Source organism: Anser cygnoides, chromosome 37, assembly GCF_040182565.1.
Source record: "Anser cygnoides isolate HZ-2024a breed goose chromosome 37, Taihu_goose_T2T_genome, whole genome shotgun sequence".
NCBI classification, from domain to species: Eukaryota; Metazoa; Chordata; class Aves; order Anseriformes; family Anatidae; genus Anser; species Anser cygnoides.
The window spans coordinates 1,101,051-1,114,842 of NC_089909.1; the positions used below are offsets into that span (position 1 = coordinate 1,101,051).

The window sequence follows — 13,792 nt, forward strand, 5'->3', positions numbered from 1 at the left end:
CCTATGGGTCACCCCCCGCTATGGGTCACCCCCATGGGTCACCCCCCCTCTATGGGTCACCCCCCCCATGGGCCCACCCCCCCCTATGGGTCACCCCCCACCCATGGGTCACCCCCCCCCCGCTATGGGTCACCCCCCCATGGGTCACCCCCCACCCCCCACCCCCTACCCTATGGGTCACCCCCCCATGGGTCACCCCCCACCCTATGGGGCCCCCCATGGGTCACCCCCCCATGGGTCACCCCCCCATGGGTCACCCCCCTCTATGGGTCACCCCCCCATGGGTCACCCCCCCCCTATGGGCCCCCCCACCCCCCCCATGGGTCACCCCCCACCCCCCACCCCCCCTATGGGTCACCCCCCCATGGGTCACCCCCCCCCCCATGGGTCACCCCCACCCTATGGGTCACCCCCCACCCCCCACCCCCACCCCATGGGTCACCCCCCCCCCCCATGGGTCACCCCCCCCCATGGGTCACCCCCCCCCGCTATGGGTCACCCCCCACCCTATGGCCCCCCCCCCACCCTATGGCCCCCCCGCTGTGGCCCCCCCCGCTCACCGCCCCCCGCCGCCCGGGCCAGGTCTGCGCCCGCGACCCACTGGTGGCAGCCGAGGTGGTAGAAGAAGGCGAGGTCCTCGTAGCAGCGCTCCTCCGCGTAGTGCGCGTGCACGTTGCCCCCTGCGCGGCGGGACCCCCATCGGGGGTGGGACCCCCAGCTATGGGGGTGCGACCCCCAGCTGGGGGCTGGGACCCACAGCCGGGGGGCTGGGACCCCTAATTGTGGGGCTGGGACCCCCAACTGGGGGCTGGGACCCCTAATATGGGGCTGGGACCCCGAATTGTGGGGCTGAGACCCCCAACTGGGGGCTGGGACCCCAAATTGTGGGGCTGGGACCCTTAATTATGGGGCTGGGACCCCTAATTGTGGGGCTGGGACCCCAAAGTGTGGGGCTGGGACCACCAATTTTGGGGCTGGGACCCCAATTGTGGGGCTGGGACCCCTACCTATGGGGCTGGGACCCCCAACTGTGGGGCTGGGACCCCCAACTATGAGGCTGGGACCCCAAAGTGTGGGGCTGGGATCCCCAATTTTGGGGCCGGGACCCCAAATTCTGGGGCTGGGACCCCCAACTGGGGGGCTGGGACCCCCAACTATTGGGCTGGGACCCCAATTGTGGGGCTGGACCCTTAACTATGGGGCTGGGACCCCCAACTGGGGGCTGGGACCCCTATCTATGGGGCTGGGACCCCCAACTGGGGGCTGGGACCCCCAACTGCGGGGTGGGACCCACAGCTGGGGGCTGGGACCCCTATCTATGGGATGGGACCCCTAACTGTGGGGCTGGGACCATCAATTCTGGGGCTGGGACCCCCAACTATGGGGCCAGGACCCCCACATTGTAGGGCTGGGACCCACAGCTGGGGGCCAGGACCCCAAATTGTGGGGCTGGGACCCTTAATTATGGGGCTGGGACCCCTGTCTATGGGCTGGGACCCCGAATTGTAGGGCTGGGACCCCCAACTGGGGGCTGGGACCCCTACCTATGGGGCTGGGACCCCAATTGTGGGGCCAAGACCCTAAATTGTGGGGCTGGGACCCCCAACTGGGGGGCTGGGACCCACAGCCGGGGGCTGGGACCCCCAACTATGGGGCTGGGACCCCAAATTGTGGGGCCAGGACCACCAATTTTGGGGGCTGGGACCCTTAATTATGGGGCTGGGACCCCCGAATTGTGGGGCCAGGACCACCAATTTTGGGGCTGGGACCCCCAACTATGGGGCTGGGACCCATATCTATGGGGTGGGACCCCCAACTGGGGGTGGGACCCCCAACTATGGGGCTGGGACCCTTAATTATGGGGCTGGGACCCCTATCTATGGGGTGCGACCCCCAACTGGGGGGTGGGACCCCTAACATGGGGCTGGGACCCCTAATTGTGGGGCTGGGACCCCCAACTATGGGGCTGGGACCCTTAATTATGGGGCTGGGACCCCAAATTGTGGGGCCAGGACCACCAATTTTGGGGCTGGGACCCCCAACTGGGGGCTGGGACTCATAATTATGGGGCTGGGACCCCAAATTGTGGGGGTGGGACCCCAAAGTGTGGGGTTGGGACCCCCAACTGTGGGGCTGGGACCCTGAATTGTGGGGCTGGGACCCTTAATTATGGGGCTGGGACCCCCAACTATGGGGGTGGGACCCCGATTGTGGGGCTGGGACCCCCAACTGGGGGGCTGGGACCCCCAACTGTGGGGCTGGGACCCCAATTGTGGGGCCAGGACCACCAATTCTGGGGGCTGGGACCCCCAACTGGGGGGCTGGGACCTCCAGCTGGGGGGCCGGGACCCCCCCGACCCCCCACCCCATAGCCCCCCGTACCATAGACCACCATGTAGTCACCCAGCACCCCCCATAACCCCCCCAGACCCCCCCAAGCCCCCCCCCCCCCCCCCCCATGACCCCCCAGGACCCCCCATGACCCCCCCAGACCCCCCCCCCATGACCCCCCACAACCCCCCCATCCCACCCCAGGCCCCCCAGACCCCCCATAACCCCCCAAGCCCCCCAGTCCCCCCCATAACCCCCAGCCCCCCCCCGACCCCCCCCGACCCCCAGGACCCCCCCCCCCCATAGCCCCCCCCCCGTACCATAGACCAGCATGTAGTCCCCCAGCACCCCCCCATAACCCCCCGAGACCCCCCCAGCCCCCCTGCCCCCTCCCACGAACCCCCCCGACCCCCAGGACCCCCCACGACCTCCCCCCCCATAGCCCCCCCCCCCGTACCATAGACCACCATGTAGTCCCCCAGCAGGGTGGCGCTGTGGAAGGCCCTCCCTGGGGCCGCGCGCCCCCTCCCGCACCCGCAGCGGGACCCAGTGCCGCTGGTCCACGTGGAACAGGGCCGTGGCGTTGGAGCGGGCGCTGAACCTGGGGGGGGGCGGAAGTGGGGGGGGGGCGGGGGGGGGGGGGGGGGGTGTGGGGGGGGGGGGAGATGGGGGGAGATGGGGGGAGATGGGGGGAGATGGGGGGGGGTGTGGGGTGGGGGGGGGGGGACATGGGGGGGAGATGGGGGGGGGGGGGTGTGGGGGGGCAGGGGGTGTGGGGAGGGGGGGAGATGGGGGAGATGGGGGGGGTGGGGGGGGGGGGGGTGGGGGGGGACATGGGGGGGGGGGGGGGGGTGTGGGGTGGGGGGGGGGGAGGGGGGGGAGATGGGGGGGGGGGGGTGTGTGGGGGGGGCAGGGGGATGTGGGGTGGGGGGGGCAGATGTGGGGCAGGGGCGGTGTGGGGAGATGGGGGGAGATTGGGGGGAGATGTGGGGAGATGTGGGGCAGGGGGGTGTGGGGGGCAGGGGGGTGTGGGGCAGGGACCCCAACGCCGCGGATGCCCCCGCGTCCACCCGGCCCCACCCCAAATCTGCCCCTGCCCTACATCCCCCAGCCCCACATCTCCCTATGGGGAACCCCACACCCTGCCCCACATCTCCCCAGCCCCCAGCCCCACACATTCCTGCCCCACATCTCCCCATAACCCCCCCCCCCAAACCTGGCGCTGTGGGGCCGGTGCCCCCCATAGACCCCACATCCCCCAGCCCCACACCTCCCCAGGTCCCTGCCCCACACCCTGCCCCACACATCCCCACCTCCCAGCCCCACACCCAGCCCCACATCTCCCCACACCCTGCCCCACACCCCCAGCCCCGCACCCCCCCCACCTGGCTCTGTGGGGCCGGTGCCCCCGTAGACCCCACACCCCCAGCCCCACAGCTCCCCATATCCCAGCCCCACACCCCCAGCCCCACACCTCCCCATATCCCATCCCCACACCCTGCCCCACACCCCCAGCCCCCCCCCCCGAACCTGGCGCTGTGGGGCCGGTGCCCCCCCATAGACCCCACACCCCACCCCCCAGCCCCACATCTCCCCACACCCTGCCCCACACCTCCCAGCCCCCACACCTCCCAGCCCCACACCCCACACCCTGCCCCACATCTCCCCAGGTCCCAGCCCCACACCCCCAGCCCCACACCTCCCCATCTCCCAGCCCCACACCCCCAGCCCCACACCCAGCCCCACACCCCCCAGCCCCACATCTCCCCATACCCCCAGCCCCACACCTCCCCATATCCCAGCCCCACACCCTGCCCCACACCCCCAGCCCCCCCCCCCCCAAACCTGGCGCTGTGGGGCCGGTGCCCCCATAGACGACGAGGCAGCGCGAGGGGGTGGAAGAGCATGGAGTGCCCCGCGGCCGCCGGCCCCCGCCCCGCCCCACGGCACCACGCGCTCCCAGCCCCACGCCCGCAGCTCGAAGCGGAACAGCTCCGACGAGAAGGCGTCCGCCTGCGTGCGGCCTGCGGGACGGACGGACACGTGGACGGACCCACGGGCGGACCCACGGACGTGGGACCCACGGACGGACCCACAGCTCGGACCCACGGCTGGACCCACAGCTGCGACCCACAGCGGGACCCACAGATGGACCCACAGCGGGACCCACGGCTGTGACCCATAGCGGGACCCACGGCCAGACCCACGGCGGGACCCACAGCACCCCCTAAGCCCCTGCCCACCCCCTTAAGCCCCGCCCCCAGCCCCCACCCACCCGCCCTCTCCCCCTTTATCCCCACCCTCAAGCCCCGCCCCTCAAGCCCCGCCCACCCATAAGCCCCCCCCCCAAGCCCCGCCCCCAACCCCCACCCCTCCCCCTTTATCTCCGCCCCCTCAAGCCCCGCCCACCCCAAGCCCCGCCCACCCCAAGCCCCGCCCCTCGAGCCCCACCCACCCCTTAAGCCCCTCCCACAACCACACCCACCCCTCAAGCCCCACCCACCCCCCTTAAGCCCCTCCCACCCACCCAAGCCCCGCCCACACAAGCCCCGCCCATCCCCTTAAACCCCACCCACCTCTTAAGCCCCACCCCTTAAGCCCCCGCCCACCCCCCGAAGCCCCGCCCACCCCTTAAGCCCCGCCCATCCCCCGAAGCCCCGCCCACCCCCTTAAGCCCCGCCCACCCCCGGAAGCCCCGCCCACCTCCGAAGACGTACAGCCAATCGTCCACCACGGCGGCGGCGTGGGCGGCCAATCCGGGGGGCGGAAGGGGCCCCGTGGGCGGAGCTCCCGCCAGCCCCGCCCCGGGCGGAAGAGCCAGACGTCACGTGACAGCCCGGCCCCGCCCCCCAGCTCCCCGCCGCTCACCACCAGCGCCTCGCGCCATTGGACGGCCACGTGGGAGTGGCGCGGGGCCTGGGGGGGGTGGGCGGGGCTTAGAGGAGGGGGCGTGGCCAAGGGGAAGGGGGCGGGGCCACGGGAAAAGGGGGGCGTGGTCACTTGGAAAGGGGGCGGGGCCACGGGAAAAAGGGGCGTGGCCACGGGAAAAAGGGGCGGGGCCACGGGGGAAGGGGGCGGGGCCACGGGGAAAGGGGGGGGCGGGGCCACGGGGAAGGGGCGGGGCCACAGGAAAAGGGGGGCGGGGCCACGGGAAAAGGGGCGGGGCCACGGGAAAAGGGGGCGGGGCCCCGTTCCTGGCCCCTCGGGGGGGGGTGTCCCTTTGGGGTCCCCATTTTTGGGGTCCCCATTTTGGGGGTTCCTTTTTGGGGGCCCTTTTTTTGGGGTCTCCCTTTGGGGGTTGGGGTCCCTTTTTGGGGTCCCATACTTGGGGTTCCCTTCATAGGGCCCCATTTTCACGGTCCCCCTTTTGGGGGGTCCCTTTTGGGGGTCCCTTTTTGGGGGTCCCTTTTTGGGGTCCCACTTTAGGGTCATATTTTTGGGGTCCCCTTTTGGAGTGCCAGTTTTTGGGGTCCCTTTCTTAGGATCCCATTTCTGGGGTTCCCTTTTCGGGGGTCCCTTTTTGGGGTCCCATTTTAGGGTCCTGTTTTTGGGGTCCCCTTTTGGGGTCCCTTTCTTAGGGTTCCATTTTTGGGGTTCCCTTTTCGGGGGTCCCTTTTTGGGGTCCCAGTTTTTGGGGTCCCATTTTTAGGATCCCGTTTTTGCAGTCCCTCTTTTAGGGTCCCATTTTTGGGGTTCCCTTTTGGGGGGTCCCTTTTTAGGGTTCCCTTTTTTAGGGTCCCGTTTTTGGGGTTCCCTTTTTGGGGTCCCATTTTTAGGGTCCCATTTTTGGGATTCCCTTTTCAGGGATCCCTTTTTGGGGTCCCATTTTAGGGTCCTGTTTTTGGGGTTCTCTTTTTGGGGTCCCAGTTTTTTGGGTCCCTTTCTTAGGGTCCCATTTTTGGGGTTCCCTTTTTGGGGTCCCAGTTTTTGGCTCCCATTTTCAGGGTTCCCTTTTTGGGGTTCTCTTTTTGGGGTCCCATTTTGGGGTCCTGTTTTTGGGGGGTCCTTTTTACGGTCCCTCTTTAGGGTCCTATTTTTGGGGGTTCCCTTTTTGGGGTCCCATTTTAGGGTTCTCTTTTGGGGTCCCTCTTTTAGGATCCCGGTTTTTGGGGTCCCATTTTTAGGGTCCCATTTCTGGGGTTCCCTTTTCGGGGCTCCTTTTTGGGGTCCCATTTTAGGGTCCTGTTTTTGGGGTTCCCTTTTCGGGGTCCCTTTCTGGGGTCCCAGTTTTTGGGGTCCCTTTTTTAGGGTCCCCTTTTTTAGGGTCCCATTTTTGGGGTTCCCTTTTCGGGGGTCCCTTTTTTAGGGTCCCATTTTCGAGGTCCCTTTTTTAGGGTCCCCTTTTGGGGTCCCTCTTTTAGGGTCCCGGTTTTGGGGTCCCCCCCCCTTTTTCGGGGTCCCTCTGGGGGCCTCTCACCGGCGCGGGGCTGAGCAGGAGGCGCCTCCAGGTGTTGGTGCTGACGTTGAAAACCACCAGGTCGCCCAGCGCCGCGTTCAGGTCCATGCCTGGGGGCAGCGGCACCCGCCGTGACCCACGGCGCCCCACGGCTGCCCCATGGCTGCCCCATAGCTGCCCCATAGCTGCCCCATGGCTGCCCCATAACTGCCCCATGGCTGCCCCATGGCTGCCCCATGGCTGCCCCATAACTGCCCCATAACTGCCCCATGGCTGCCCCATGGCTGCCCCATAACTGCCCCATGGCTGCCCCATAACTGCCCCATGGCTGCCCCATAACTGCCCCATGGCTGCCCCATGGCTGCCCCATAACTGCCCCATGGCTGCCCCATGGCTGCCCCATGGCTGCCCCATAACTGCCCCATAACTGCCCCATAACTGCCCCATAACTGCCCCATGGCTGCCCCATAACTGCCCCATGGCTGCCCCATGGCTGCCCCATAACTGCCCCATGGCTGCCCCATGGCTGCCCCATAACTGCCCCATAACTGCCCCATGGCTGCCCCATAACTGCCCCATAACTGCCCCATAACTGCCCCATAACTGCCCCATGGCTGCCCCATAACTGCCCCATAACTGCCCCATAACTGCCCCATGGCTGCCCCATGGCTGCCCCATGGCTGCCCCATGGCTGCCCCATAACTGCCCCATAACTGCCCCATGGCTGCCCCATAACTGCCCCATAACTGCCCCATGGCTGCCCCATAACTGCCCCATGGCTGCCCCATAGCTGCCCCATAACTGCCCCATAACTGCCCCATAGCTGCCCCATGGCTGCCCCATAACTGCCCCATAGCTGCCCCATGGCTGCCCCATAACTGCCCCATGGCTGCCCCATAACTGCCCCATGGCTGCCCCATAGCTGCCCCATAACTGCCCCATAACTGCCCCATAGCTGCCCCATGGCTGCCCCATAACTGCCCCATAGCTGCCCCATGGTTGCCCCATAACTGCCCCATGACTGCCCCATGGCTGCCCCATAACTGCCCCATGGCTGCCCCATAGCTGCCCCATGGCTGCCCCATAAGTGCCCCATAGCTGCCCCGTGGCTGCCCCATGGCTGCCCCATGGCTGCCCCATGGCTGCCCCATAACTGCCCCATGGCTGCCCCATAGCTGCCCCATAGCTGCCCCATGGCTGCCCCATGGCTGCCCCATAAATGCCCCATGGCTGCCCCATAACTGCCCCATAGCGGCCCCATGGCTGCCCCATAACTGCCCCATAACTGCCCCATGGCTGCCCCATGGCTGCCCCATGGCGCCCCCATAACCCCCCAATTACCCCCCCAACCCCCATTGCCCTCACATTTACCCCCCATAACCCCCCCCAAGCCCCCCATTACCCCCCATAACCCCCCATATCCCCCCAATTACCCCCCAGCCCCCCAATTACCCCCCCATATCCCCCCAATTACCCCCCAGCCCCCCCAATTACCCCCCAACCCCCCCAATTACCCCCCCCAACCCCCCCATACCCCCCGCCCCCCGTACCCCCGAAGATGTAGAGCCCCCCGGTGTGGGGCAGGAAGGCGCCGGCGGCGCCGAGGCGGGGGGGAAGCGGGGTCGCCCTCGCTCAGGGGCACCCAGCAGCCGCCCCCCGGCCCCCCAGCTCCAGCTCGCAGCGGCTGCCCACGAAGCCGGGGGGCACTCGCAGCGACGGGTCACCTGGGGGGGGGGGAAATTGGGGGGCTGGGGCTGGGGGGGCACCCCAATTCTGAGACCCCCCCGACCCCCATTGCCCCCCCCCCCAGACCCCCCCAATCACCCCCTGACCCCCCCCCATCCCCAACCTCTGCCCCCAGGTCACCTTGGGGGGGGAATAATTGGGGGGTTGGGGGGGCACCATTACCCCCCCAGTCCCCCCATTGCCCCCCCCCCCCAACCCCCCCATGTCCCATGTCCCCCCCCCCCCGTACCGGGTTGCAGACCCCCCAAACCCCCCCCCTTTACCCCCGTCCCCCCATTTACCCCCCATTGCCCCCCCATGCCCCCGCCCCCCCCGTACCGGGTTGCAGCCCCCTTTACCCCCCAGACCCCCCCAAACCCCCCTTTACCCCCTGTCCCCCCATTTACCCCCCATTACCCCCCATTACCCCCCCATTACCCCCCTGCCCCCCATTTACCCCCTTTACCCCCCTACCCCCCCCATTTACCCCCCCCATTACCCCCCAGGCCCCCCCCCCACCCCCCCATTACCCCCCCAGCCCCCCATTACCCCCCCCAGCCCCCCATTTCCCCCCATTGCCCCCCGTACCGGGTTGCAGCCCCCCATTTACCCCCAACCCCCCCATTTACCCCCAGACCCCCCAAACCCCCCATTTGCCCCCCTGCCCCCCATTTACCCCCCCAACCCCCAATTACCCCCCCCAACCCCCCATTGCCCCCCAGCCCCCCCATTTCCCCTCTGCCCCCCCATTTACCCCCCATTACCCCCCCCCTGCCCCCCATTTACCCCCCCCCATTACCCCCCCAGCCCCCCATTTCCCCCCCCCATTGCCCCCCCGTACCGGGTTGCAAACCCCCCATTTACCCCCCATTTACCCCCCCAGCCCCCCATTACCCCCCTGCCCCCCATTTACCCCCCTTTACCCCCACCCCCCCCATTTACCCCCCTTTACCCCCCAGCCCCCCATTACCCCCCAGCCCCCCACTGCCCTCCCCCCATTGCCCCCCCCCCGTACCGGGTTGCAGACCCCCCATTTACCCCCCCATTACCCCCCAGCCCCCCATTGCCCCCCATTGCCCCCCCGTACCGGGTTGCAGCCCCCCATTTACCCCCAACCCCCCCCATTTACCCCCCAGACCCCCCCAAACCCCCCATTTGCCCCCCTGCCCCCCCATTTACCCCCCCATAACCCCCCAATCCCCTCCAATTACCCCCCAACCCACCCAATTACCCCCCAACCCCCCCATTGCCCCCCCAGCCCCCCATTTCCCCTCTGCCCCCCCATTTACCCCCCATTACCCCCCCTGCCCCCCCATTTACCCCCCCATTACCCCCCCAGCCCCCCATTTACCCCCCCTTTACCCCCCCACCCCCCATTTACCCCCCTTTACCCCCCAGCCCCCCCATTACCCCCCCAGCCCCCCACTGCCCTCCCCCCATTGCCCCCCGTACCGGGTTGCAGACCCCCCATTTACCCCCCATTACCCCCCCATTACCCCCCAGCCCCCCATTGCCCCCCCCCCCATTGCCCCCCCGTACCGGGTTGCAGACCCCCCATTTACCCCCCATTTACCCCCCAATTACCCCCCATTACCCCCATTACCCCCCCCAGCCCCCCATTGCCCCCCCCCCATTGCCCCCCCGTACCGGGTTGCAGACCCCCATTTACCCCCCATTTACCCCCCCCCAGCCCCCATTACCCCCCCAGCCCCCCATTGCCCCCCCCCCCATTGCCCCCCGTACCGGGTTGCAGACCCCCCCGGCCCCGCAGGTGCCGCAGAGGGGCCGGGTGCAGGCGGGGCCCCCCAGCCGGGGGCGCAGCGGCAGCGGCCGGGGGGGCGCAGAGCCCCCTCCCCGAGCACCCCCGGGGCAGGCGCTGGGCGCGAAGCTGGCGCTGAACCCCCCAGGTTGTAGTTGGCGTCGCTGAAGAGGTGCAGCAGCATCTGGGGGGGGATGTGGGGCTGGGACCTATGGCGGCCCCATAGCGGCCCCATAAGCGCCCCACAGCTGCCCCATAGCTGCCCCATAACTGCCCCATAACTGCCCCATGGCTGCCCCATAACTGCCCCATAACTGCCCCATAGCTGCCCCATAGCTGCCCCATAACTGCCCCATAACTGCCCCATAGCTGCCCCATGGCTGCCCCATGGCTGCCCCATAACTGCCCCATGGCTGCCCCATAACTGCCCCATAACTGCCCCATAGCTGCCCCATGGCTGCCCCATGGCTGCCCCATAACTGCCCCATAGCTGCCCCATAGCTGCCCCATAACTGCCCCATAACTGCCCCATAGCTGCCCCATGGCTGCCCCATGGCTGCCCCATAACTGCCCCATAACTGCCCCATGGCTGCCCCATGCCCCATAACTGCCCCATAACTGCCCCATAGCTGCCCCATAGCTGCCCCATAACTGCCCCATAACTGCCCCATAACTGCCCCATAGCTGCCCCATGGCTGCCCCATGGCTGCCCCATAACTGCCCCATAACTGCCCCATGGCTGCCCCATAACTGCCCCATAACTGCCCCATAACTGCCCCATAGCTGCCCCATGGCTGCCCCATAACTGCCCCATGGCTGCCCCATGGCTGCCCCATGGCTGCCCCATAACTGCCCCATAACTGCCCCATAACTGCCCCATGGCTGCCCCATGGCTGCCCCCATAACTGCCCCATAACTGCCCCATAACTGCCCCATGGCTGCCCCATGGCTGCCCCATAACTGCCCCATAACTGCCCCATAACTGCCCCATAACTGCCCCATGGCTGCCCCATAACTGCCCCATACGTAAGTGACCCATAAGTGGCCCATAAGTGACCCCTCCCACCTTGACCCCGCCCCCTTTGTGGCCACGCCCCCTCTGGCCCCTCCCCCTTTGGCCCCGCCCCCTTTGACCCCGCCCCCTCTGTGACCCCGCCCCCTCTGGCCCCGCCCCCCGGCCCCGCCCCTTTGACCCCGCCCCCTTTGTGACCCCGCCCCCTCTGGCCCCTCCCCCTTTAGCCCCGCCCCCTTTGACCCCGCCCCCTCTGGCCCCTCCCCCTTTGCCCCCCTTTGGCCCCGCCCCCTTTAGCCCCACCCCCTCTGGCCCCTCCCCCTTCGTCCCCGCCCCCTTTGACCCCGCCCCCTCTGGCCCCGCCCCTTTGTGGCCTCTCCCCCCTGGCCCCGCCCCCTCACCATCCCGGAAGCGGCCTCGAGGGGCGGGGCGGGGGCGGAGCCGCTGAGGGCGGCGAGGAGGCGGGGAGCGGGGCGAGGGCCCGTCGTAGACGAAGAGGAAGTCGAAGGCGCACTCGGTGCGCAGCCACCGCACCCGCAGCTGCACCCGCGCCCCCGCGGCGCTGGGGGGGGACACGGGGGGGAGGGGCGGGAGGGAGGGAGGGGGAGGAGACAAAGGCAGAGTCAGGCCCCGCAGCGCCCCACGGGCACCCCCCGTAACCCCCCCACATCCCCCCCATATCCCCCCACAACCCCCCCTTACCCCCAAAACCCCCCCCACACCACCCCATAACCCCCCCACACCCCATAACCCCCCCATGTGACCCCGTACCCACCCCATACCCCCCCATAACCCCCCGTATCACCCCATATGACCCCATAATGCCCCCATAACCCCCCATACCCCCCCATAACCCCCACAACCCCCCCACACCACCCCACAACCCCCCCTACACCCCGTAACCCCCCATGTGACACCATAACTCCTCCATATGACCCCGTAGGACCCCATACCCCCCCAGGACCCCCCCCCACACCCCATAACCCCCCCGTATGACCCCATAACCCCCAGGACCCCCCCCATGTGACCCCATACCCCCCAGGACACCCCCCCCCCCACCCCATAACCCCCATATCCCCCATACCCCCCAGGACACCCCCCCCCCCATAACCCCCCCATGTGACCCCATAACCCCCTTATAACCCCCCACCCCCTATATCACCCCATATCCCCCCATAACCCCCCCCATACCCCCCCACAACCCCCCCATATCACCCCATAATGCCCCCATAACACCCCATGCCCACCCCATAACCCCCCCGTATGACCCCATAACCCCCAGGACCCCCCATGTGACCCCATACCCCCCCAGGACACCCCCCCCCCACACCCCATAACCCCCCCATATCCCCCCCATACCCCCCCAGGACACCCCCCCCCCCATAACCCCACCATGTGACCCCATAACCCCCTTATAACCCCCATCCCCCTATATCACCCCATATCCCCCCATAACCCCCCCATACCCCCCCACAACCCCCCATATCACCCCATATGACCCCATAATGCCCCCATAACACCCCATGCCCACCCCATAACCCCCCGTATGACCCCATAACCCCCCAGGACCCCCCTCATGTGACCCCATACCCCCCCAGGACCCCCTCCCCACCCCATAACCCCCCCCATGTGACCCCATACCCCCCCACGCCCCCATAACCCCACCATGTGACCCCATAACCCCCCCATAACCCCCCCATAACCCCCCCATCCCCCCATATCACCCCATACCCCCCCATAACCCCCCATATGACCCCATAATGCCCCCGTAACACCCCATGCCCACCCCATAACCCCCCATGTGAACCCATAACCCCCGCCACCCCATATAACCCCCCCCATACACCCCCCAGGACCCCCCCACCCCATATCCCCCCCATACCCCCCCCATAACCCCCTCATGTGACCCCATATGACCCCATACCCTCCCCAGGACCCCCCCCACCCCATAACCCCCATACCCCCCAGGACCCCCCCCAGGACCCCCCCCAACACCCCATAACCCCCCCCACCCCATAACCCCCCATGTGACCCCATAACCCCCATGACCCCCCCATAACCCCCCATATGACCCCATAACCCCCCCATAACACCCCATAGACACCCCATAACCCCCCCATGACCCCCCATAACCCCCCATGTGACCGCATACCCCACCCAGGACCCCACCCCCCACCCCCATAACCCCCCATGTGACCCCATACCCCCCAGGACCCCCCCCACCCCATAACCCCCCCGTATGACCCCATATGACCCCATAATGCCCCCATAACACCCCATGCCCACCCCATAACCCCCCGTATGACCCCATAACCCCCCCCCATGACCCCATAACCCCCCCACCCCATAACCCCCCCATATAACCCCATATGACCCCATAACACCCCATAGACACCCCATAACCCCCCATGTGACTCCCATAACCCCCCCCATGACCCCATAACCCCCCCCCATGTGACCCCATAACCCCCCCAGGACCCCCCGCCCCCCCTCACCCAGCAGCAGCCAGGCGCAGTCCCCGCTCCGAGTAGTTCCCGGGGCCGTCGCTCACGGCCCCGCCCCTCCCCGC

The 13,792-nt window shown here is 68.2% G+C and overlaps 1 protein-coding gene across 1 annotated transcript in view; it reads right to left on the reverse strand.

Moving 5' to 3' along the window:
- Window positions 1–13,792, reverse strand: part of MEGF8 (multiple EGF like domains 8) — a 68,874-nt gene that overhangs the window by 51,422 nt on the left and 3,660 nt on the right. The window contains 16 exon segments of the mRNA XM_066987020.1: window positions 526–680; window positions 2,789–2,838; window positions 2,840–2,932; window positions 4,177–4,268; window positions 4,270–4,355; window positions 5,035–5,121; window positions 5,124–5,247; window positions 6,749–6,837; window positions 8,278–8,340; window positions 8,343–8,451; window positions 10,196–10,356; window positions 10,359–10,395; window positions 11,625–11,684; window positions 11,686–11,785; window positions 13,691–13,747; window positions 13,749–13,792. Coding sequence (XP_066843121.1) covers window positions 526–680; window positions 2,789–2,838; window positions 2,840–2,932; window positions 4,177–4,268; window positions 4,270–4,355; window positions 5,035–5,121; window positions 5,124–5,247; window positions 6,749–6,837; window positions 8,278–8,340; window positions 8,343–8,451; window positions 10,196–10,356; window positions 10,359–10,395; window positions 11,625–11,684; window positions 11,686–11,785; window positions 13,691–13,747; window positions 13,749–13,792 — 1,407 coding nt within the window.